Below are 24880 nucleotides of genomic sequence, written 5' to 3' on the forward strand. Positions count from 1 at the left end.
AGCTGAGAGCCGAATGGGCGGAGATAGCCGAAAAGAGCTGTCGGAAAGAGCCGAGCGCAGTCAGTGTGGTCAGTCAGTGCTGGCTGCTGCTCACCATGGGTGCCTGCCTGGGAGTGTGCTCCTTGCTGAGCTGTGTGAGTAACTATCCCCCCCCCCCCCTGCTTTCTTCCCATGCTGGGGGGCTGTGCTACTGCTTTTCTTTCTTCCATGAGCCCCCTGAATCTCCCTGTACTGAGCAGCCCTACATACACCATGAGATCACGTGTGTGTGTGTATGTATACACACACACACACACACACACACACGATAATAAATGTGTGTGTATGTATCTATTATATATATAGGTGTATATATATATATTTTTTTTTTTGTGTGTGTAGAAAGTCTCTATATTTAATTGCCTTTGTATATACAATGTTTATATATGAAGAAACACAGTGTTATGTTTTAAAATGTGTGTGTGTGTGTGTGTGTATAATATATATCATTTTGTAGAAACGTTGTATATTACCTTAGGAAGTGTTGTGGGTGGAGTGGGTGGGAGAATTGTAGTAAATGGTTATGTATATTTTAAATATTTTATGCTTAGTATATAGAATATATCGGAGTAGACAAAGTGGCAATTGTTATTTGAATTTGTGTTTATAGAAATGTGTGCCTAGAAAATCATGAAATAAATTTATAAATAAAATAAATGGATGAATTTTAATAAAAAGAAAGCAAACTTTAACTTAATCTGGGGTAATGAAACAGATTATCGTACACGGTAACAATATTGTCACATGGGTGCGTGTTTTGATTTTCTGTTTACAGAATGATAGAATATAATTTTCTCTTTTAAAATGATATACTCTGTGCGCATAGATACATCTATAATTGTTTATATATAATTAAATATCAATAATATTTTAATGCATTACAGATAGCATGTCAGCTTTTTTTTGCTGTCAAATATATTTAAGAGAGGGAAAGATTCTCTGAAGTGATATTGACTTGTAAAATAAGTTAAATAAGAAGAGGAAATGGGTAACAATATATTCAGAAGAGGGGATTGAACATTTTCTGAAAGAGAAAGAAAAGACAGGTATTTTAAAATTAGTACAAATAAAATAGATGTACTTATTTACTAAAATAATTATTTATATATATACACACACACACACACACACACACACACACACACACACACACACACACACACACACACACACACACACACACACACACACACACACACACACACACACACACACACTCCATCTTGGAACCAAAGTAACCTAGTGACTGACATTTAAGGCAGCAATTCTTTAGAATACTTTTTGTTAAACTCAAATTGTATTGCATTTTTTGTGTGTGTGCTTATTTGCATGCCATTTCCCAGAATTCCTGGCCGCAGTGGAAGTATGCTAAGAGATAAAGGGGAAACGCAGGGTTGCAGACCTGTCTGAGACATGTGAATGTGCTCATAAGTGATATGTTTATACGCTATTTGATTTTTTAAAAATAGGCAGCAAAAGGTGCAGAAAGTAAAAATGGAGGGGAGAAGGCAAAGGGAATGGTTGCATTAAAAAATGTGTTTATTTGTTTTTAAAAGCTTACCTCAACAAAGGCTTATCAGTGGTCCCCCAATATTCAGGGACTCCCGCTGGCGATGAAGGTTTTATTTTCTTCCCTTGTGTTTTCATTTTTGAGGGTGATTGCTATGTTTTAATTGGTCCTACATGGGACAGAGTTTTTAACCAAAGTGTCCAAGTGACATGTTTAACGGATAATTGGTCAGAACTCGATAGGATCAAAGTGACACCACAAGTCATACGAATTTTGGATGGATGGCCTATAGTAAGGATTAGAAGCGGGTTCTTCATGTCTAGATTTGAGATGCAGGGGGCAACGGAATAAACCCACCCCAGGGGCAGGACAGGAGGCGTATCTAAAAGGGTCTGGACAAATCCCGAGGTCAAAACTTTGTTGGATTTGTGAGTTTCCAAAGTCCGTTCAAAGTGTTTGTCCGTTGATGCATAACATGAGCGGGAACGTCACAGACAGACGGACACTTGTGAAATATATTATAATGAATGAATACCGACCTCCTCCTGTTCTTTTCCATGCGAGTAAAGTTCCAGATCCCTCCCCCAGCCGCTGAGGATAAATATTTCTGGTAGGGAACCTGGTTTGTTTTAATGATGTGATATATCTGTGTGTGTGAGCCATGCATGCAGAGACAAGCATGTGCAGCAGAGACAGTAATCAAACATTTCCACTGTTATTACTTGTGCCAAGTAATTTCTGGTTACAAACTATAGTTGTGTGTGTGTGTACATATAACAATGCATGTGTGTATGGCTATACAAATTAACTATACAGAACTGTGCAAGACGATGTGCAAATGTATTACTGGATATGTAACACTGATGGTGAATACTTTTGAAGATCACAAACATTTAAAGAAGACAAATCGGTGACTTATGGTTGGGGAAAAAGCAAATCATTGAACTCAAAAAAGACGATGAATCAACAGTAAGACTGGGCACTTATCATAGAGAGTTGAGGACTTGTACATGAAATTGTAGGAGAACACAGACAACACCGGGTGTAATCCAGTAGAGGTTAAGCGAGAAGAAACCCCCAATAATGTACCATGTGTCCTTCCAGAAGTAGTGACAAAAGAAATAAAATCCATGAAGAATGGGAAGGCTCCCGGGGAAGATGGAATTACAACTAAAATCCTGTCAGAAGCTGGGGAAGAAGTAGAGAAAATCCTTGCAAACTCTTTACAGAACCATTGAGTAATGCCGTAGTTATCCTCATGTCACAAGGAAGGAGACAGCCAAGACCTCAAGAACTACAGACTAATTATCCTACAACCAATCACACTATTTTTACTCCCTAATTGGCTACAACAGATCCAAACTTTGCCCAGCCCAAGAGAACAAGCGGGATTTTGCAGTGGATATAACACAATTGACCCCATCCAACTTGTACAAGACGTGATTTGGGAAGTAATTAAATTGATCTACCACTCCTCTTCCGGATTACCAAAAAAAAACCCTAAATTGATTGTCAACACTTCAATCATTTTAAATGCATTAAGAAGACATTGCTGAAGAAGCATGCATTGATACACTTAGGAACATTTTCGAGTATTTGAAAATACAAGTAGGAGAACTGCTAACAAGGGTGTTCGCCAGGGAGGCACCACGTCACCAAAACGTTACACCGCCACACTTCATGAATACAAAATGATAAAAGGAATCCAAATCCATGCTGACTCCGTTACCTCTGGTTTGCAGACTACGGTGTTCCTCTTTGCCACAGGTTCGCAAAATCTCCCGTGAGAAGTTGGAGAACGCGTCAGGGCCAGTGAGAATGTGGGCCTCCTCCGCCGACGTCAAAACGATCAACAAACGGGTAAACTCGGCAAAGAACAAGATGAATGGAATAGAACTAGATGTCGAAGACTTTGTCTTCCTTGCCCGTCCTGTAACCATGGACGGGATTTAAAGAAATAAATCGGTAAGAGAATGAGGATGGGATGGAGGTATTTGGAAGAAACAAGACTATATATTTCAAGGGAACCTCCCACGGTGCCTCATGGGACGTTTTCGACCTGTGTATTCTGCCCCCGCTCACGTGTGGATGTGAAACCTGGACCCTAAACGAGAAGATAATTCAGTAGCTTCATACAACACGACGTATGGAGAGATGCATGCTGGGTATTACCCGCATACCGGGAAAAGAAATACAGGGATTCGGAAGCAAACAAAAGCCTGTGACATCACACGGGCGAAGAAAATGAAAATGGCGGTGGGCCGGACAGGGCGCAAGAAGAAATTATTGTCGGGGGGGATGAAGATGGTACTTGAATTGATTCCAAGGGATATCCACAGACCAAAAGTAAGATGGCAGGATGAAATCAGGACATTGGTTGGAGAAATATGGAGAAGAGGCTGCAACCGCAGCACCTGGAAGATCATTGGGGCGGCCTTCATCCAGCAGTGGGGAGACCAGGGCTGAAGATGTCTATTTGGGGATCAAAAAGAAACGTCATATAATAGGATTGAATCCATATACTTACTAGGGAAGAGGTTATTTTTCTACCACATTTCTTTATTTAAAGCTCATTTATTTACTGTCGTTTTATTGTTCCAACACCTTTTCCCTACAACACCAGTGTGTGTGTGTGTGTGTGTGTGTGTGTGTGTGTGTGTGTGTGTGTGTGTGTGTGTGTGTCTAGACCTTGAAGCAGGATACAATTCTTTTATTGTTGGCCGCACCCAGAAACGGAGGCAATTAATAATGTAAGATTTGCGTGCCTGCTGATTCAGTAAAGTAATTGCATGTGCTGTTTGACAAGGAACACATTCCCACTCCTTGGGGAATTTATTCAGCATATCGCATACTGTTAAAGGGTCAGTGTAGGAACAAAGTGACCTGATGACAAATGATGGATTAAAGGGTCAGGGTGGAGAAAAACCGAAGAAACGCAGGAGCCGCCATGAATCTTTAGGAACCAGAGTCTGAGTTTTAGGAGCCGTCTGTGACGCAAACCATCGGCTATTGAGGCGGGTTAGGTGGTGCTGGTCGCAGCAGTGACTGACCGGTCAGGCTGCAGCACCAGTGGCCACGGCGGCGCGCGCAGGGGTTGAAGCTGCGGTCTATGTGGAGCGATCGGATGCGCGGGCGCAGCAACTGCCAGCGTACGCGTCTCAGCGCTTTGCGCGCGACACACACCCCCCCCTCATTTCGTGAAGTTTTTATTTATCTCTATAAAATGCAAAATAATACTGAGTAAAAAAAAAAAAAACAGTTGATAAGTTTATTGTACTTTTATAACCTATTCTAATTATTCTCTCCGATTCAGGGTCTGGATGGGAGTAAATTTATTAACATTATTTGTAGATAACATCACGTTGCCCTGATATATAACGGGGCATTACGCCTATGCTACGTTCAGCCTATGCCCTCCCCCTTAATACCCGACTGGCACCCTCTCCCTCCACCTTAACACACACCTCTTTAATGCGTATGGGTAACTCCGTTGGCGGATACTTTACATCTCGTGCACTGACCGTGGCCCCTGCAGACGCACTTACCAGAACACCCTCCTACTGTCTCTGTAAGTTCTTACCACGTAGATTGTAAGCTCTTCGGGACAGGGACTCCTTTTTCCGATTTTTGTCTTGTGTCTGAAGCGCTTATTCCTGTTATGTGTTATATAATATGATGTCCGTGTATTACTGCTGTAAAGCACTGTGTATGTGGATGGCGCTATACAAGTGAAGACGTGCATACATGCACGCATACATATGTTAATGAGCTTTAGTATGGCCATTCTCTTTGCATACATATGTTAATGAGCTTTAGTATGGCCATTCTCTTTGCATACATATGTTAATGAGCTTTAGTATGGCCATTCTCTTTGCATACATATGTTAATGAGCTTTAGTATGGCCATTCCCTTTGCATACATATGTTAATGAGCTTTAGTATGGCCATTCTCTTTGCATACATATGTTAATGAGCTTTAGTATGGCCATTCTCTTTGCATACATTATGTTAATGAGCTTTAGTATGGCCATTCTCTTTGCATACATATGTTAATGAGCTTTAGTATGGCCATTCTCTTTGCATACATATGTTAATGAGCTTTAGTATGGCCATTCTCTTTGCATATATTATGTTAATGAGCTTTAGTATGGCCATTCTCTTTGCATACATATGTTAATGAGCTTTAGTATGGCCATTCTCTTTGCATACATATGTTAATGAGCTTTAGTATGGCCATTCTCTTTGCATACATTGTTAATGAGCTTTAGTATGGCCATTCTCTTTGCATACATATGTTAATGAGCTTTAGTATGGCCATTCTCTTTGCATACATTATGTTAATGAGCTTTAGTATGGCCATTCTCTTTGCATACATTATGTTAATGAGCTTTAGTATGGCCATTCTCTTTGCATACATATGTTAATGAGCTTTAGTATGGCCATTCTCTTTGCATACAATTAGCTTGGTGAATAAGGCGAGCAGTTCCACACAGGGTTTTTTCTTTTTCTCTCTTATAGATGGGAAGCAGGGGGTCTCTGGAGCTGAACCCCGTAATTTTTAGCTACGGGGACCCCCTGCTTCCTGAGATGCTGCTCTCCTCCTGTAGGGGGCGCCGGCAGCCTCCCCAGCTGGGTGAACACCATAGAGACTTAAATCTCCCGTGGGACAGGAGCCAATAGGAACTTGAGACGTCATCTCTCGCGACTTCCTATTGGCTCACGTCACTCGGATTTAAACCTCCATGAAGAACCAGCAGCGCCTTCAGAGGTAAGAAGTATCTTGGGGAGCAGGGGGTCCCCGGGAGCTGAGATTAACACGGTTCGTGTCCGGAGACCCCCTGCTTCCCACCTAGGGGAGAACTCATTTTTTTTTCTTAATGGAATTCTGTTTTATTTCAGGGAAATTACTCTCCGTTCTTGTTTTTGGAAACGTCCCTTTTATTTGCCCCGATTAACCCCAAAGTTGCCGTTATGGGTGTTTTCGGTTGACAATCCTTATTGAAGGGGGGATTTTCAGCCTAAAACAGCAATTTTGGCAGATTAAGAATGGGGGGTAATTCTTTCATTGGCAGGGCTTCTAAATATATACTGCTGCTGCCTTTCGGGGGCCATATTTAAAAGGCCCCCGCAGCAATTATCTGACATCATATCTAGGGAGAAGGAGCGGCTCCGTGAGCAGACGCACAGGCTCTGCAAACCATGACGCGGGGGAAACTGGTTCAGTTCCTGGTGTCAGGCCCTGGTGTAAGTCACTTTATATCCCTGTGCCTCAGGCTCATCTAACTCAGGCTGCCACCCCCCGCTGTCACCGCCCTGGCGATTTTCTTGACGTGCGGCACTCCTCCTGCCGGGTAGCGGCGTCATTTGATGTCGGGCCGCGATGACAAAAACGATGCTGCAGGAGGAGGGCCACTCTGGAGAAAGACCCCCCCCACCCCCTCAACACACACACACACACCTCTCTCCCCATGCTCCTCCCTCCGGTCGGGCGTAAGTTGGATCCCGGCGCCAGCAGGAGGAGGGAGCGCGCCCCCCTCCCCCCCAAAGTCGCAGGGTCCAACCAGCTGGCCCTACGAGACAGTCTGTAAAACTCCCATGTGCTGCGCACTGCGCACTATACGGTAATTGGGAGGAAGGCGCTATATGAAATAAAGTTCCAATGAAAGTTATTATTATTATTATTATTATTATAGGAGAAACGAGGGTGACAGCGGGGATCTGGGTGACAGCGGGGCTCTGGGTGACAGCGGGGATCTGGGTGACAGCGGGGCTCTGGGTGACAGCGGGGATCTGGGTGACAGCGGAGATCTGGTTGACAGCGGGGCTCTGGGTGACAGCGGGGCTCTGGGTGACAGCGGGGCTCTGGGTGACAGCGGGGCTCTGGGTGACAGCGGGGCTCTGGGTGACAGCGGGGCTCTGGGTGACAGCGGGGCTCTGGGTGACAGCGGGGATCTGGGTGACAGCGGAGATCTGGTTGACAGCGGGGCTCTGGGTGACAGCGGGGCTCTGGGTGACAGCGGGGCTCTGGGTGACAGCGGGGCTCTGGGTGACAGCGGGGCTCTGGGTGACAGCGGGGATCTGGGTGACAGCGGGGCTCTGGGTGACAGCGGGGCTCTGGGTGACAGCGGGGCTCTGGGTGACAGCGGGGATCTGGGTGACAGCGGGGATCTGGGTGACAGCGGGGCTCTGGGTGACAGCGGGGATCTGGGTGACAGCGGGGCTCTGGGTGACAGCGGGGCTCTGGGTGACAGCGGGGCTCTGGGTGACAGCGGGGCTCTGGGTGACAGCGGGGCTCTGGGTGACAGCGGGGATCTGGGTGACAGCGGGGCTCTGGGTGACAGCGGGGCTCTGGGTGACAGCGGGGCTCTGGGTGACAGCGGGGCTCTGGGTGACAGCGGGGCTCTGGGTGACAGCGGGGCTCTGGGTGACAGCGGGGCTCTGGGTGACAGCGGGGCTCTGGGTGACAGCGGGGCTCTGGGTGACAGCGGGGATCTGGGTGACAGCGGGGATCTGGGTGACAGTGGAGTGGGGCTCTGGGTGACAGCGGGGCTCTGGGTGACAGCGGGGCTCTGGGTGACAGCGGGGCTCTGGGTGACAGCGGGGCTCTGGGTGACAGCGGGGCTCTGGGTGACAGCGGGGCTCTGGGTGACAGCGGGGCTCTGGGTGACAGCGGGGCTCTGGGTGACAGCGGGGCTCTGGGTGACAGCGGGGATCTGGGTGACAGCGGAGATCTGGTTGACAGCGGGGCTCTGGGTGACAGCGGGGCTCTGGGTGACAGCGGGGCTCTGGGTGACAGCGGGGCTCTGGGTGACAGCGGGGCTCTGGGTGACAGCGGGGCTCTGGGTGACAGCGGGGATCTGGGTGACAGCGGGGCTCTGGGTGACAGCGGGGCTCTGGGTGACAGCGGGGATCTGGGTGACAGCGGGGATCTGGGTGACAGCGGGGCTCTGGGTGACAGCGGGGCTCTGGGTGACAGCGGGGCTCTGGGTGACAGCGGGGCTCTGGGTGACAGCGGGGCTCTGGGTGACAGCGGGGCTCTGGGTGACAGCGGGGCTCTGGGTGACAGCGGGGCTCTGGGTGACAGCGGGGATCTGGGTGACAGCGGGGCTCTGGGTGACAGCGGGGCTCTGGGTGACAGCGGGGCTCTGGGTGACAGCGGGGCTCTGGGTGACAGCGGGGCTCTGGGTGACAGCGGGGCTCTGGGTGACAGCGGGGCTCTGGGTGACAGCGGGGCTCTGGGTGACAGCGGGGCTCTGGGTGACAGCGGGGCTCTGGGTGACAGCGGGGCTCTGGGTGACAGCGGGGCTCTGGGTGACAGCGGGGCTCTGGGTGACAGCGGGGATCTGGGTGACAGTGGAGTGGGGCTCTGGGTGACAGCGGGGCTCTGGGTGACAGCGGGGCTCTGGGTGACAGCGGGGCTCTGGGTGACAGCGGGGCTCTGGGTGACAGCGGGGCTCTGGGTGACAGCGGGGCTCTGGGTGACAGCGGGGCTCTGGGTGACAGCGGGGCTCTGGGTGACAGCGGGGCTCTGGGTGACAGCGGGGATCTGGGTGACAGTGGAGTGGGGCTCTGGGTGACAGCGGGGCTCTGGGTGACAGCGGAGCTCTGGGTGACAGCGGGGCTCTGGGTGACAGCGGGGCTCTGGGTGACAGCGGGGATCTGGGTGACAGCGGGGCTCTGGGTGACAGTGGAGTGGGGATCTGGGTGACAGCGGGGCTCTGGGTGACAGCGGGGCTCTGGGTGACAGCGGGGCTCTGGGTGACAGCGGGGCTCTGGGTGACAGCGGGGCTCTGGGTGACAGCGGGGTTCTGGGTGACAGTGGAGTGGGGATCTGGGTGACAGTGGGGATCTGGGTGACAGTGGGGATCTGGGTGACAGTGGAGTGGGGATCTGGGTGACAGCGGGGCTCTGGGTGACAGCGGGGCTCTGGGTGACAGTGGGGATCTGGGTGACAGCGGGGATCTGGGTGACAGCGGGGCTCTGGGTGACAGTGGAGTGGGGATCTGGGTGACAGCGGGGCTCTGGGTGACAGTGGAGTGGGGATCTGGGTGACAGTGGGGCTCTGGGTGACAGCGGGGTTCTGGGTGACAGCGGGGCTCTGGGTGACAGCGGGGTTCTGGGTGACAGTGGAGTGGGGATCTGGGTGACAGTGGGGATCTGGGTGACAGTGGGGATCTGGGTGACAGTGGGGATCTGGGTGACAGTGGAGTGGGGATCTGGGTGACAGCGGGGCTCTGGGTAACAGTGGGGATCTGGGTGACAGTGGGGCTCTGGGTGACAGTGGAGTGGGGCTCTGGGTGACAGTGGAGTGGGGATCTGGGTGACAGTGGGGATCTGGGTGACAGTGGAGTGGGGATCTGGGTGACAGTGGAGTGGGGATCTGGGTGACAGTGGAGTGGGGATCTGGGTGACAGTGGAGTGGGGATCTGGGTGACAGTGGAGTGGGGATCTGGGTGACAGTGGAGTGGGGATCTGGGTGACAGCAGGGATCTGGGTGACAGTGGAGTGGGGATCTGGGTGACAGTGGAGTGGGGATCTGGGTGACAGTAGAGTGGGGATCTGGGTGACAGTGGAGTGGGGATCTGGGTGACAGAGTGGGGCTCTGGGTGACATTGGGGATCTGGGTGACAGTGGAGTGGGGCTCTGGGTGACAGAGTGGGGCTCTGGGTGACAGAGTGGGGATCTGGGTGACAGAGTGGGGCTCTGGGTGACAGAGTGGGGCTCTGGGTGACAGAGTGGGGCTCTGGGTGACAGAGTGGGGCTCTGGGTGACAGGGCGGGGCTCTGGGTGACAGGGCGGGGCTCTGGGTGACAGGGCGGGGCTCTGGGTGACAGAGTGCATGGCGGCTGCTGGGCCTTGTTTTGCATATAAGTGTAACTTGTGAAGGGGCGGATTGTATTACACTTTGCGGCTTACACACACTTTTGGAATGTGTGATGCAGTCAGGTGACAAGGTGTGTACCTTGTGTGTGACGCCCTGTTATATGAGCTGCTGGGTCTGCTAACCACATTAACTCCCAAACACTCCCGTGGCCGTCACTGTCAGCTAACTTCCCAGTGCTCGGGTCACCCAGCTCCTTCCTGTCGTCTTTGTGCTCGCTCGCCCCTCTTTGCGCTCGCTCTCCTATTCCTCACCCCCCTTCCTCTCTCTCCCTCCGCTCTCTCGCACATCTCCTCTCCCTCCAAACCCTCAGCCCCCTCTTTCGCCCCTCATCCATCTCCCCTCTCGCCCTTCACCCCACACCCCTCCTCTCTCTCTCGCCCCACACCCCTCCTCCTCTCTCTCTCTCTCTCATCCCACACCCCTCCTCCTCTCTCTCTCTCTCGTCCCACACCCCTCCTCCTCTCTCTCGCCCCACACCCCTCCTCTTCTCTCTCTCTTGCCCTTCACCCCACACCCCTCCTCTCTCTCGCCCCACACCCCTCCTCCTCTCTCTCTCGCCCCACACCCCTCCTCCTCTCTCTCTCTCGCCCCACACCCCTCCTCCTCTCTCTCTCTCGCCCCACACCCCTCCTCCTCTCTCTCTCTCGCCCCACACCCCTCCTCCTCTCTCTCTCTCGCCCCACACCCCTCCTCCTCTCTCTCTCTCGCCCCACACCCCTCCTCCTCTCTCTCTCTCGCCCCACACCCCTCCTCCTCTCTCTCTCTCGCCCCACACCCCTCCTCCTCTCTCTCTCTCGCCCCACACCCCTCCTCCTCTCTCTCTCCCCACACCCCTCCTCCTCCTCTCTCTCTCTTTCTCTCTTCTCTCTCGCCCCACACCCCCCCTCTCTCTCTTCTCTCCCCCTCCCCTCTTAACCAGTGGGACAGCTGGGTGGTGATGCCTTTCCAGAAGTATCGGAGCTGCGTCTGATTTCAGCGAGCGGCCCTGTGAGAAGAATCTTTTATTAGGAACATAGTAATACTCTCAGGGTTTGTAAATGAAAAAGTAACAGTACTCCAAGTTTGTTGAGAGTAGCAGTACTCCTGGGTGTAAAAGGAAGTAGTGGTACTCCTTAGTGTGTACATAAAAGATAAATAAAGGAGTGGTACCCCAGGGCATGTAATTAAAACCGTATAATACAATAACACTAGTTTTTATATAATGCCTACTAGAATGTAATTATATAGCGCCAACATATACCATGTGTCCCATCTCTCTGTGCTCCCTGTGTGACACTGCCCAGTGCCCACTCTCTGTGCCTCCTACCTCTGCCGCACAGACACCCCTACCCCTCATATCCCCCTGTGTCCTCCCATCTCACCCATACTCCTCTCCCCGCCTACCCCAGGCCTCATGTCTGTGTGGCACAGCTCCATGCCCCTGTGTCCTCCCATCTCACCCATACTCCTCTCCCCGCCTACCCCAGGCCTCATGTCTGTGTGGCACAGCTCCATGCCCCTGTGTCCTCCCATCTCACCCATTCTCCTCTCCCTGCCTACCCCAGGCCTCATGTCTGTGTCGCACAGCTCCATGCCCCTGTGTCCTCCCATCTCACCCATTCTCCTCTCTAACCCCAGGCCTCATGTCTGTGTGGCACAGCTCCATGCCCCTGTGTCCTCCCATCTCACCCATTCTCCTCTCTAACCCCAGGCCTCATGTCTGTGTGGCACAGCTCCATGCCCCTGTGTCCTCCCATCTCACCCATTCTCCTCTCTAACCCCAGGCCTCATGTCTGTGTGGCACAGCTCCATGCCCCTGTGTCCTCCCATCTCACCCATTTTCCTCTCTAACCCCAGGCCTCATGTCTGTGTGGCACAGCTCCATGCCCCTGTGTCCCCCCATCTCACCCATTCTCCTCTCTAACCCCAGGCCTCATGTCTGTGTGGCACAGCTCCATGCCCCTGTGTCCCCCATCTCACCCATTCTCCTCTCTAACCCCAGGCCTCATGTCTGTGTGGCACAGCTCCATGCCCCTGTGTCCCCCCCATCTCACCCATTCTCCTCTCCCTGCTAACCCCAGGCCTCATGTCTGTGTGGCACAGCTCCATGCCCCTGTGTCCCCCCATCTCACCCATTCTCCTCTCCCCGCTAACCCCAGGCCTCATGTCTGTGTGGCACAGCTCCATGCCCCTGTGTCCTCCCATCTCACCCATTCTCCTCTCTAACCCCAGGCCTCATGTCTGTGTGGCACAGCTCCATGCCCCTGTGTCCTCCCATCTCACCCATTCTCCTCTCCCCGCTAACCCCAGGCCTCATGTCTGTGTGGCACAGCTCCATGCCCCTGTGTCTTCCCATCTCACCCATTCTCCTCTCCCCGCTAACCCCAGGCCTCATGTCTGTGTGGCACAGCTCCATGCCCCTGTGTCCTCCCATCTCACCCATTCTCCTCTCCCTGCCTACCCCAGGCCTCATGTCTGTGTGGCACAGCTCCATGCCCCTGTGTCCTCCCATCTCACCCATTCTCCTCTCTAACCCCAGGCCTCATGTCTGTGTGGCACAGCTCCATGCCCCTGTGTCCCCCCATCTCACCCATTCTCCTCTCCCTGCCTACCCCAGGCCTCATGTCTGTGTGGCACAGCTCCATGCCCCTGTGTCCTCCCATCTCACCCATTCTCCCCGCTAACCCCAGGCCTCATGTCTGTGTGGCACAGCTCCATGCCCCTGTGTCCTCCCATCTCACCCATTCTCCCCTCTAACCCAGGCCTCATGTCTGTGTGGCACAGCTCCATGCCCCTGTGTCCTCCCATCTCACCCATTCTCCTCTCTAACCCCAGGCCTCATGTCTGTGTGGCACAGCTCCATGCCCCTGTGTCCTCCCATCTCACCCATTCTCCTCTCTAACCCCAGGCCTCATGTCTGTGTGGCACAGCTCCATGCCCCTGTGTCCTCCCATCTCACCCATTCTCCTCTCTAACCCCAGGCCTCATGTCTGTGTCGCACAGCTCCATGCCCCTGTGTCCTCCCATCTCACCCATTCTCCTCTCTAACCCCAGGCCTCATGTCTGTGTGGCACAGCTCCATGCCCCTGTGTCCCCCCATCTCACCCATTCTCCTCTCTAACCCCAGGCCTCATGTCTGTGTGGCACAGCTCCATGCCCCTGTGTCCTCCCATCTCACCCATTCTCCTCTCTAACCCCAGGCCTCATGTCTGTGTGGCACAGCTCCATGCCCCTGTGTTCTCCCATCTCACCCATTCTCCTCTCTAACCCCAGGCCTCATGTCTGTGTGGCACAGCTCCATGCCCCTGTGTCCCCCCATCTCACCCATTCTCCTCTCTAACCCCAGGCCTCATGTCTGTGTGGCACAGCTCCATGCCCCTGTGTCCCCCCATCTCACCCATTCTCCTCTCTAACCCCAGGCCTCATGTCTGTGGCACAGCTCCATGCCCCTGTGTCCCCCCATCTCACCCATTCTCCTCTCTAACCCCAGGCCTCATGTCTGTGTGGCACAGCTCCATGCCCCTGTGTCCTCCCATCTCACCCATTCTCCTCTCTAACCCCAGGCCTCATGTCTGTGTGGCACAGCTCCATGCCCCTGTGTCCTCCCATCTCACCCATTCTCCTCTCTAACCCCAGGCCTCATGTCTGTGTGGCACAGCTCCATGCCCCTGTGTCCCCCCATCTCACCCATTCTCCTCTCTAACCCCAGGCCTCATGTCTGTGTGGCACAGCTCCATGCCCCTGTGTCCTCCCATCTCACCCATTCTCCTCTCTAACCCCAGGCCTCATGTCTGTGTGGCACAGCTCCATGCCCCTGTGTCCTCCCATCTCACCCATTCTCCCCTCTAACCCCAGGCCTCATGTCTGTGTGGCACAGCTCCATGCCCCTGTGTCCCCCCATCTCACCCATTCTCCTCTCTAACCCCAGGCCTCATGTCTGTGTGGCACAGCTCCATGCCCCTGTGTCCCCCCATCTCACCCATTCTCCTCTCTAACCCCAGGCCTCATGTCTGTGTGGCACAGCTCCATGCCCCTGTGTCCCCCCATCTCACCCATTCTCCTCTCTAACCCCAGGCCTCATGTCTGTGTGGCACAGCTCCATGCCCCTGTGTCCCCCCATCTCACCCATTCTCCTCTCTAACCCCAGGCCTCATGTCTGTGTGGCACAGCTCCATGCCTTCTCTGCGGCTGCTGCCCATCTACCAAGAGCTCCACCGCCAGCCGCCTGGTCTTCGCCATCTTCCTTCTCCTGGGGACACTGGTAGCCTGCATCATGATCATCCCGGGAGTGGAAGTCGGTCTTCAAAAGGTAACACACCCCTTCTCTGCAGTGCCCATCATGGCAGACCTGGCAAGGGGTTGAACATCGGGGGATAGTTTTACTTAATTGACCTTAGAAGGGTGGAGTAATTCTTGGTCTCGCTGCTCACACCATCCTCAATGGTTATTTCATTCTGGGATTGGTGCATTGCTGGACCCAGAATGATGACGTTACAGTTATCCCTTGTCCGCAAAGCTTACAATCTAATGGGGGCACAGGCAGTTAGTGTCATGGACAGAGAGTGGAAGAGATTGGAATTCGACCAATTAACTTGTGTGCAACACCTTAACCACAGATCAGTTGGATAACCAGCACACTCGCACATATACTACTTCGGGGGTTTTCTGTGGTCACCAGCAGTTTATCTCTGGTACACGGATTCGCAGAGCAGTGTCCCGCGGGAAGTAACTGCACCGCAGGGTGGCTGTGCAAAGTCCAGGCTCTGCTCCCTTGGACGCCCACTCTGCTGCGCAGTTAGAGTTTATTGTACAACATCTTAACCACGACACGTTTGCTCGTCCTGTCATAAGGGCCGTTGTTCCCTCCGCCTGTGTCATTCTGCGGTACAAGGGACAGGTCCCATGCCCCAAAGGTCCTTCTGTTTGTGTCACCCTACAGTGGGAGGGACAGACTCTGTGTCGCATAGGTTCCTCTGACTGTGTCACTCTGCGGTGGGAGGGACAGGTCCCATGTCCCTTAGTTCCCTGTGCCTGTGTCACTGTGCCATACCACCTGACCTACTCATCCCTCCCCCCCCCACCCCCCCAGCTTCCGTGGTTCTGCACCTCTTCCACGACCATCACAGGCTCCGTGAACTGTGACGTCCTCTTGGGTCACCAGGCCGTGTACCGCATGTGCTTCGCTCTGGCTGCATTCTTCTTCCTCTTCATCATATTAATGATCTGCGTGAGGAGCAGCCGGGACCCGCGGGCAGCGGTGCAGAACGGGTGAGCGCAGCGCCCACCCCAATGATGGAGGGATTGGGGTCTGACTTGCACTGTAGACTTCTATAGGACCCCCTCTTACACACACCAGCTTCCCCCATAGACTTCTATAGGACCCCCCTCTTACACACACCAGCTTCCCCCATAGACTTCTATAGGACCCCCCTCTTACACACACCAGCTTCCCCCAGACTTCTATAGAACCCCTCTTACACACACACCAGCTTCCCCCATAGACTTCTATAGGACCCCCTTTAAAACACCAGCTTCCCCCATAGACTTCTATAGGACCCCCTTTAAAACACCAGCTTCCCCCATAGACTTCTATAGGACCCCTCTTACACACATCAGCTGCCCCCATAGACTTCTATAGGACCCCCTCTTACACACATCAGCTGCCCCCATTGACTTCTATAGGACCCCCTCTTACACACATCAGCTGCCCCCATAGACTTCTATAGGACCCCCTCTTACACACACCAGCTTCCCCCAGAGTTCTATAGGACCCCTCTTACACACACCAGCTTCCCCCATAGACTTCTATAGGACCCCCTTTAAAACACCAGCTTCCCCCATAGACTTCTATAGGACCCCCTTTAAAACACCAGCTTCCCCCATAGACTTCTATAGGACCCCTCTTACACACATCAGCTGCCCCCATAGACTTCTATAGGACCCCCTCTTACACACATCAGCTGCCCCCATAGACTTCTATAGGACCCCCTCTTACACACATCAGCTGCCCCCATAGACTTCTATAGGACCCCCTCTTACACACATCAGCTGCCCCCATAGACTTCTATAGGACCCCCTCTTACACACATCAGCTGCCCCCATAGACTTCTATAGGACCCCCTCTTATACACATCAGCTGCCGCCTTTATTCCTCATGTTGCACTATAATTGTTTTTCCCTTTAGGTTTTGGTTCTTTAAGTTCCTGATTTTGGTTGGGATCACGGTCGGGGCTTTCTTTATTCCCAATGGAGCTTTCACCACAGGTAATATTGCAACTATATCCCCTATAGAAATCTATAGGATCCCCCTCTTATACACATCAATGGAATAACGTGCCATAAAACCCTGCACTAGCAAACACGCTGCCGCTATTTCCCACGGTGCGTGCTGTAAAGAGGCGTTAAATATCATGCTAATGTAACGCCTCATGTTACCGGCGCAGTGCTGTCTGCTACATCTGTATGTGTGTGTGTATAGCGTGCGCGCGTGTGTATGTACGTACATACCCCTCTGTATATGGTAAGCGTAAGCTCTGTGGGACAGGCTTCATCTCTCTCTGGATATTAAAGGGATGCTCTCTTACGGGCTTTTCTCATTTTATTTCTCCCTCTCCTGATGGGCATCTCTGTCTCTCGTTCATTCTCTCTCCTGACGGGCGTGTCTTGCGCTCTCTCTCTCCTGACTGGAAACTCTTTCTCTCTCGTGTGTCTCTCTGTCTCTCGTGTGTCTCTCTGTCTCTCTTGTGTCTCTCTCTCTCTCTCTCTCTCGTGTGTCTCTCTTTCTCTCTCGTCTCTCTCTCTCTCTCCGTCTCTCTCTCTCTCCGTCTCTCTCTCTCTCTCCGTCTCTCTCTCTCTCTCCGTCTCTCTCTCCGTCTCTCTGTCTCTCTCTCTCTCCGTCTCTCTCTCTCTCCGTCTCTCTCTCTCTCTCCGTCTCTCTCTCTCTCTCCGTCTCTCTCCGTCTCTCTGTCTCTCTCTCTCCGTCTCTCTGTCTCTCTCTCTCCGTCTCTCTCCGTCTCTCTCTCTCTCGTGTGTCTCTCTTTCTCTCTCGTGTGTCTCTTTCTCTCTCTCGTGTGTGTCTCTCTCTCTCTCGTGTGTCTCTCTCTCTTGTGTCTCTCTCTCTTGTGTCTCTCTCTCTCGTGTCTCTCTCTCTCTCGCGTCTCTCTCTCTCGTGTCTCTCTCTCTCTCGCGTCTCTCTCTCTCGTGTCTCTCTCTCTCGTGTCTCTCTCTCTCGTGTCTGTCTCTCTCTCTCTTGTGTCTCTCTCTCTCGTGTCTCTCTCTCGCGTATATCTCTCTCTCTCTCTCTGTCTCGTATCTCTCTCTCTCCCTCTTTCTCTCTCTCTGCGTCTCTCTCTCTCCGTCTCTCTCCGTCTCTCTCTCTCTCTCTCTCTCTCTCCGTCTCTCTCTCTCTCCGTCTCTCTCTCTCTCCACCTCTCTCTCTCTTCGTCTCTCTCTCTCTTCGTCTCTCTCTCTTTGTCTCTCTCTCTCTCTCCGTCCCTCTCTCCGTCTCTCCGTCTCTCTCTCTCTCTATGTCTCTCTCTATGTCTCTCTCTCTCCGTCTCTCTCTCTCTCTCTCCGTCTCTCTCTCCGTCTCTCTCTCCGTCTCTCTCTCTCTCTCTCTCCGTCTCTCTCTCTCTCTCTCCGTCTCTCTCTCTCTCCGTCTCTCTCTCTCCGTCTCTCTCTTTCCGTCTCTCTCTCTCTCTCTCCGTCTCTCTCTCCTGACGGGCATCTCTCCGTCTCTCTCTCTCTCCGTCTCTCTCTCTCCGTCTCTCTCTCTCCGTCTCTCTCTCTCCGTCTCTCACTCTCCGTCTCTCTCTCTCCGTCTCTCTCTCTCCGTCTCTCTCTCTCCGTCTCTCTCTCTCCGTCTCTCTCTCTCCGTCTCTCTCTCTCCGTCCCTCTCTCCGTCCCTCTCTCCGTCTCTCTCTCCTGACGGGCATCTCTATTCCCCCCCTGCAGTGTGGTATTACTTCGGCATGGTGGGCGGGTTCTTCTTCATCCTGGTTCAGCTCATCCTCATCATCGACTTCGCTCACTCATGGAGTCAGTCGTGGCTGCAGCGGGCGGATGACGGTAACACCAGGTGCTGGTATGCAGGTACGGCCGACACTGACCACCAGGGATTGGGGCACAAGTGTACACTATGTGAGGGGTCGCTGCTTTCTGCGGGGGGAGGGACAGGCTCTGTGTCCCATAGCTCCCTCCTGTCTGTGTCACTGTCACCCTGCGGGGGGAGGGACACACTCCCTGTCCCATATCTCCCTCCTGTCTGTGTCACTGTGTCACCCTGCGGTGGGAGGGACAGACTCCGTGTCCCATATCTCCCTCCTGTCTGTGTCACTGTGTCACCCTGCGGTGGGAGGGACAGACTCCGTGTCCCATATCTCCCTCCTGTCTGTGTCACTGTGTCACCCTGCGGGGGGAGGGACAGACTCCGTGTCCCATATCTCCCTCCTGTCTGTGTCACCCTGCGGGGGGAGGGACAGACTCCATGTCCCATATCTCCCTCCTGTCTGTGTCACTGTGTCACCCTGCGGTGGGAGGGACAAACTCCGTGTCCCATATCTCCCTCCTGTCTGTGTCACCCTGCGGTGGGAGGGACAGACTCCATGTCCCATAGCTCCCTCCTGTCTGTGTCACTGTGTCACCCTGCGGGGGGAGGGACACACTCCGTGTCCCATATCTCCCTCCTGTCTGTGTCACTGGGTCACTCTGCGGTGGGAGGGACAGACTCCATGTCCCATATCTCCCTCCTGTCTGTGTCACTGTGTCACCCTGAGGTGGGAGGGACAGACTCCATGTCCCATATCTCCCTGTCTGTGTCACTGTGTCACCCTGCGGTGGGAGGGACAGACTCCATGTCCCATATCTCCCTGTCTGTGTCACTGTGTCACCCTGAGGTGGGAGGGACAGACTCCATGTCCCATAGCTCCCCTCTGTCTGTGTCACCCTGAGGTGGGAGGGACAGACTTGGCAGTGCAGTGACCACCCCCCGCTCTGTGTTCCCAGTTCTCCTGATATGCACAGTCCTGCTCTATGCCGCCTCCATCATCGCCGTTGTGTTCCTGTTCATTTATTACACCAAAGGCGGAGACTGCGCCCACAACAAGGCCTTCATCAGCCTCAACCTCATCTTCTGCATCATCATTTCCATTGTGTCCATCTTGCCCAAGGTCCAGGTGAGCTTCTGCGCACCACGCTCAGCGACGATCCCTCACGCGTGGTGTAACCGTGGCGCGGGCATGCGTAGCAACTGGGGATTGGCTAAGGATTTGCGTGCCTCTGGCAGCGACAGGTGCTAAGTGAATTGGCCATGAGGCTCAGAACAGCCTGAAGTCTTCCATAAGCTTCTCCCACTTCAAAGATAGTGCTGTAATCAATAAGTCGCTTCTCCCTGCAGGATGCTCAGCCACACTCTGGATTGCTGCAGGCGTCGGTCATCACCCTGTACACGATGTATGTCACCTGGTCGGCCATGGCTAATGTGCCAGGTGAGTGACACGGTGACACTTCCCAAACACTCACACCTCATGGAAGGAACGCTAGGTACAGAATCAACACAGGGAGGGGAATCCTGACCAGCAGAGCTTACACTCTAATATACAGAGGGATACATATATAATACAGGGGGGAGGGGAATGCTGACCAGCAGAGCTTACACTCTAATATACAGAGGGATACATATATAATACAGGGGGAGGGGAATGCTGACCAGCAGAGCTTACACTCTAATATAGAGAGGGATACATATATAATACAGGGGGGGAATCCTGACCAGCAGAGCTTACACTCTAATATACAAAGGGATACATATATAATACAGGGGGGGGATCCTGACCAGCAGAGCTTACACTCTAATATACAGAGGGATACATATATAATACAGGGGGGGGGGGAATCCTGACCAGCAGAGCTTACACTCTAATATACAGAGGGATACATATATAATACAGGGGGGGGGAATCCTGACCAGCAGAGCTTACACTCTAATATACAGAGGGATACATATATAATACAGGGGGAGGGGAATGCTGACCAGCAGAGCTTACACTCTAATATACAGAGGGATACATATATAATACAGGGGGAGGGGAATGCTGACCAGCAGAGCTTACACTCTAATATACAGAGGGATACATATATAATACAGGGGGAGGGGAATCCTAACCAGCAGAGCTTACACTCTAATATACAGAGGGATACATATATAATACAGGGGGAGGGGAATCCTGACCAGCAGAGCTTACACTCTAATATACAGAGGGATACATATATAATATAGGGGGGGGGAATCCTGACCAGCAGAGCTTACACTCTAATATACAGAGGGATACATATATAATACAGGGGGGGAGGGGAATGCTGACCAGCAGAGCTTACACTCTAATATACAGAGGGATACATATATAATACAGGGGGGAAGGGGAATGCTGACCAGCAGAGCTTACACTCTAATATACAGAGAGATACATATATAATACAGGGGGGGGGAATCCTGACCAGCAGAGCTTACACTCTAATATACAGAGGGATACATATATAATACAGGGAGAGAAGGAACAGTTGGCTCTTTATACTTCTTGTTTGTCACAATCTCAGACAGGAACTGTAATCCCACCCTGCTGGCTTTTGTCACCAACGGGACCACATCTGCGTCGGCATCGTCCCCTGCGGCTCAGTGGTGGGACGCTCCCAGTATCGTGGGACTCGTCATATTCATTCTCTCTACCCTATTCATAAGGTAAGGAGGAGGGACAGACTCCCTCCTGTCTGTGTCACTGTGTCACCCTGCGGGGGGAGGGACAGACTCCGGTAGCTCCCTCCTGTCTGTGTCACCCTGCGGGGGGGGGGGGGGGGGACAGGCTCCATGCCCCATATCTCCCTTCTGTCTGTGTCACTGTGTCACCCTGCGGTGAGAGGGACAGGCTCCATGTCACGTAGCTCCCTCCTGTCCGTGTCACCCTGCGGGGGGAGGGAGAGGCTCCATGTCCCATAGCTCCCTCCTGTCTGTGTCACCCTGCGGTGGGAGGGACACACTCCGTGTCACATATCTCCCTCCTCTCTGTGTCACCCTGCGGGGGGAGGGACAGACTCCATGTCCCATATCTCCCTCCTGTCTGTGTCACTGTGACATGCAGACTTCTAGTGACACTGCAGCTTTAACCATGTCACTGCCAGAGGTTCTTTGCAATGCATTGCAGGGCGGTGAAGCGGTTAAACAGCGGACCCTCTCCACTCCCTAACCTCTCCCCCTCTCCACAGCATCCGCTCCTCTAACAACCCCCATGTGAACAGGCTGATGCAGACAGAGGATAGCTCCACAGAGGGGGGGTGCCCCAGCTCTGAAGAGGGGGTACACCAAGCATACGATAATGAGGAGGATGGAGTGTCCTACAATTACAGCTTCTTCCACTTCTGCCTCTTCCTCGCCTCCCTGTACATCATGATGACTCTCACCAACTGGTACCTGTGAGTATTCCCCTGCCAACGCTGCACCATTATACAGTGCCGCGGGTTCATTATCCGTGTATAGAGAGACTCGGCACCATTATACAGTGCCGCGGGTTCATTATCCGTGTATAGAGAGACTCTGCACCATTATACAGCGCAGCGTGTACAGTATCAGTGTATAGAGAGACTCTGCGCCATTATACAGTGCCGCGGGTTCATTATCCGTGTATAGAGAGACACTGCACCATTATACAGCGCCGCGTGTACAGTATCAGTGTATAGAGAGACTCTGCACCATTATACAGCGCCGCGGGTTCATTATCCGTGTATAGAGAAACTCTGCACCATTATACAGCGCAGCAGGTTCATTATCTGTGTATAGAGAGACTCTGCACCATTATACAGCGCAGCAGGTTCATTATCCGTGTATAGAGAGACTCTGCACCATTATACAGCGCCGCGTGTACATTATCAGTGCATAGAGAGACTCTGCACCATTATACAGTGCCGCGGGTTCATTATCAGTGTATAGAGATACTCCGCATCATTGTGCAGTGCAGTGTGCCCATTATCAGTGTTATATAGATACTCTGCATCATTATCCCGGGCAGTGCATGCATGATCTCTAGACAGCGACACTGTATAATAACGCTCTCCCTGCCTCGCGCTCTCCCTGCCTCGCGCTCTCCCTGCCTCGCGCTCTCCCTGCCTCGCGCTCTCCCTGCCTCGCGCTCTCCCTGCCTCGCGCTCTCCCTGCCTCGCGGCTGGAAACTCCCCTGTTGTAGTTCTTGACTGACGGGTTCCCCCTGCTCCCCCCCCCCCAGGCCTGGCTCCTCTGTGGCGTCCCTGACCAGCCCCTGGTCTGCAGTTTGGGTGAAGATCTCCTCCAGTTGGGTCGGCCTCCTCCTCTACCTATGGACTCTACTCGCGCCCCTCATCCTTTCCAACCGAGACTTCAACTAAATCGCAGGCACTCTTTCCTACCGCTCTCCCCTTACCCTTTCTCGCCTTTCTCCCCCAAACTTCTCTCTCTCTTCTCCCCCTCTCTCTCTCTTCTCTCCCCCTCTCTCTCTTCTCTCCCCCTCTCTCTCTCTTCTCTCCCCCTCTCTCTCTCTTATCTCCCCCTCTCTCTCTCTTCTCCCCCTCTCTCTCTCTCTCTCTCTTCTCCCCCTCTCTCTCTCTCTCTCTTCTCCCCCTCTCTCTCTCTCTTCTCCCCCCCTCTCTCTTCTCCCCCCCTCTCTCTTCTCCCCCCCTCTCTCTTCTCCCCCCCTCTCTCTTCTCCCCCCCCTCTCTCTTCTCCCCCCCCTCTCTCTTCTCCCCCCCCTCTCTCTCTCTTCTCCCCCTCTCTCTCTCTCTTCTCTCTCTTTCCTCCCCTCCCCCCTCTGTTTTGGCACAGGCTAGAATTACCCAGAACCCCATTTGCTCCTGAGAAACAGATATTAAACCAGAGTAACGGGAGAGGGATGATAGCCCAACCTCAAGGACTGTTACTCAGTAGGAAACATGGGGACAGCTATTTTAACACTGGGACTTGTTCAGACCTCAGCCAGTCAGAGCACAGAGTGGCAGGGCCATGTCCCAGATCTGCCCTGTGATTGGCTACGGCCCTTTTAACCCCATTGGGATAGTTTGAATACCACCCTAATGTCAGTAATTTATGTGTAAATAGAGAACAGTGACAAATGGATCCTAAACGCCATGTGCCTTTTACAGAGGATAATGGAAAATCCGGAGGCCTTAGGATTACGGTACTAATGATTTACATTATGGTACAAGTTTAGCATAAAGCAGGACTGAGTATGTTAACAGTCTCTCTAACCCGATATTTGTATGAAGCAAAGAATCGAGTCCATGGCTAATATTGCTCAGTGGTAACCCAACTCCTGTGTGCTTAGCACTTATGGAAATGTCTTTGATTATGCGGGCGCCTGCATTATTTTATGATGCACCGGGGTCATCCTATTAAAATGCGTCTTGCCCTCTTACACACACGATTGGTCCCTATAGACATTTATAGGGTGACCCGATTAACCACCCACAAAGGGATTATCCACTTCCAATAAGGACCCAGCCTCCAGTTAACATTCTATGCAAACGTTGCACTTGTATTTAACGAAAATAAATGTAAATTGAGCCGCCTGGGATTCTGGAAGGCACATTTCCGGCACCCGCAGCACGGAAAGGGTTAATCTCGCGTGCCTTACTGCCCCGTGGCAGAACGATCGCGTTCTATGTTCCTGCTTTTACCTTTTCTTTTTGTATGATATTATTTTTATACAGATATATTACATGCCTTGTTTAACATGTCTGTTACATGACGAATAAATGATTTTAAAATGCAGCACGTGGCAGTGATGCTTCGCTATGTATACACACGTCCAGGGTATATACGTATTGCACGGAAAGTCCTGGGGGGGAGGCCAGTGAGGCCAGTGCAGGGGTGAGGTCAGCTAGTCCAGGGCAGGGGGGGAGACCAGGGCAGGGGTGAAGCCAAGAGCTCCACATTTATTTAGGGGGCTGCTTCTGCTTCCTACCATCACATCCCCCAATACACAAAAGCTTTGAAGGGTTTTTACAAGAAGGAGCGGCTCAGTGAGTAAAGACACTACTGGCAGGGGAGCCTGGTTCAATTCCTGGTGTCGGCTCTTTGCGACTTTGGGCAAGTCACTTTATCTCCCTGTGCCTCAGGCACCAAAAACATACAGGCATACCCCGGTTTAAGGACACTCACTTTAAGTACACTCGCGAGTAAGTACATATCGCCCAATAGGAAAACGGCAGCTCGCGCATGCGCCTGTCAGCACGTTCTGAACAGCAATACCGGCTCCCTACCTGTACCGAAGCTGTGCGCAAGCGGGGAGACTATAGAGCCTGTTACAAAGGCATTATTTACATCAGTTATGCACGTATATAATGATTGCAGTATAGTACATGCATCGATAAGTGGGGGAAAGGTAGTGCTTCACAGAGTAGATTTTCACTTTACATACATGCTCTGGTCCCGTTGTGTACGTTAATGCGGG

The 24880-nt window shown here is 52.6% G+C and overlaps 1 protein-coding gene across 1 annotated transcript; it reads left to right on the forward strand.

Moving 5' to 3' along the window:
* The first annotated feature begins 9 nt into the window (after window positions 1–9).
* SERINC2 (serine incorporator 2) lies at window positions 10–24198 on the forward strand. Its single transcript, XM_075603846.1, has 10 exons — window positions 10–134; window positions 14560–14721; window positions 15502–15680; window positions 16597–16676; window positions 18366–18503; window positions 19416–19585; window positions 19807–19897; window positions 21006–21147; window positions 21669–21875; window positions 22682–24198. The coding sequence occupies exons 1-10, from the start codon at window positions 96–98 to the stop codon at window positions 22818–22820; spliced, it is 1347 nt and encodes a 448-aa protein (XP_075459961.1). The 5' UTR covers window positions 10–95; the 3' UTR covers window positions 22821–24198.
* The last annotated feature ends 682 nt before the right edge of the window (window positions 24199–24880 follow it).

The sequence above is a fragment of the Ascaphus truei genome, chromosome 6 (genome assembly GCF_040206685.1).
Source record: "Ascaphus truei isolate aAscTru1 chromosome 6, aAscTru1.hap1, whole genome shotgun sequence".
In the NCBI taxonomy this organism is placed as follows: domain Eukaryota; kingdom Metazoa; phylum Chordata; class Amphibia; order Anura; family Ascaphidae; genus Ascaphus; species Ascaphus truei.

Coding starts and splice junctions, on each gene's coding strand:
- SERINC2 (XM_075603846.1), top strand. CDS start 96: ATGGGTGCCTGCCTGGGAGTGTGCTCCTTGCTGAGCTGT. Junction 19,586..19,806: donor CCATCTTGCCCAAGGTCCAG/GTGAGCTTCTGC, acceptor TTCTCCCTGCAG/GATGCTCAGCCACACTCTGG. Junction 21,876..22,681: donor ACTCTCACCAACTGGTACCT/GTGAGTATTCCC, acceptor CCCCCCCCCCAG/GCCTGGCTCCTCTGTGGCGT.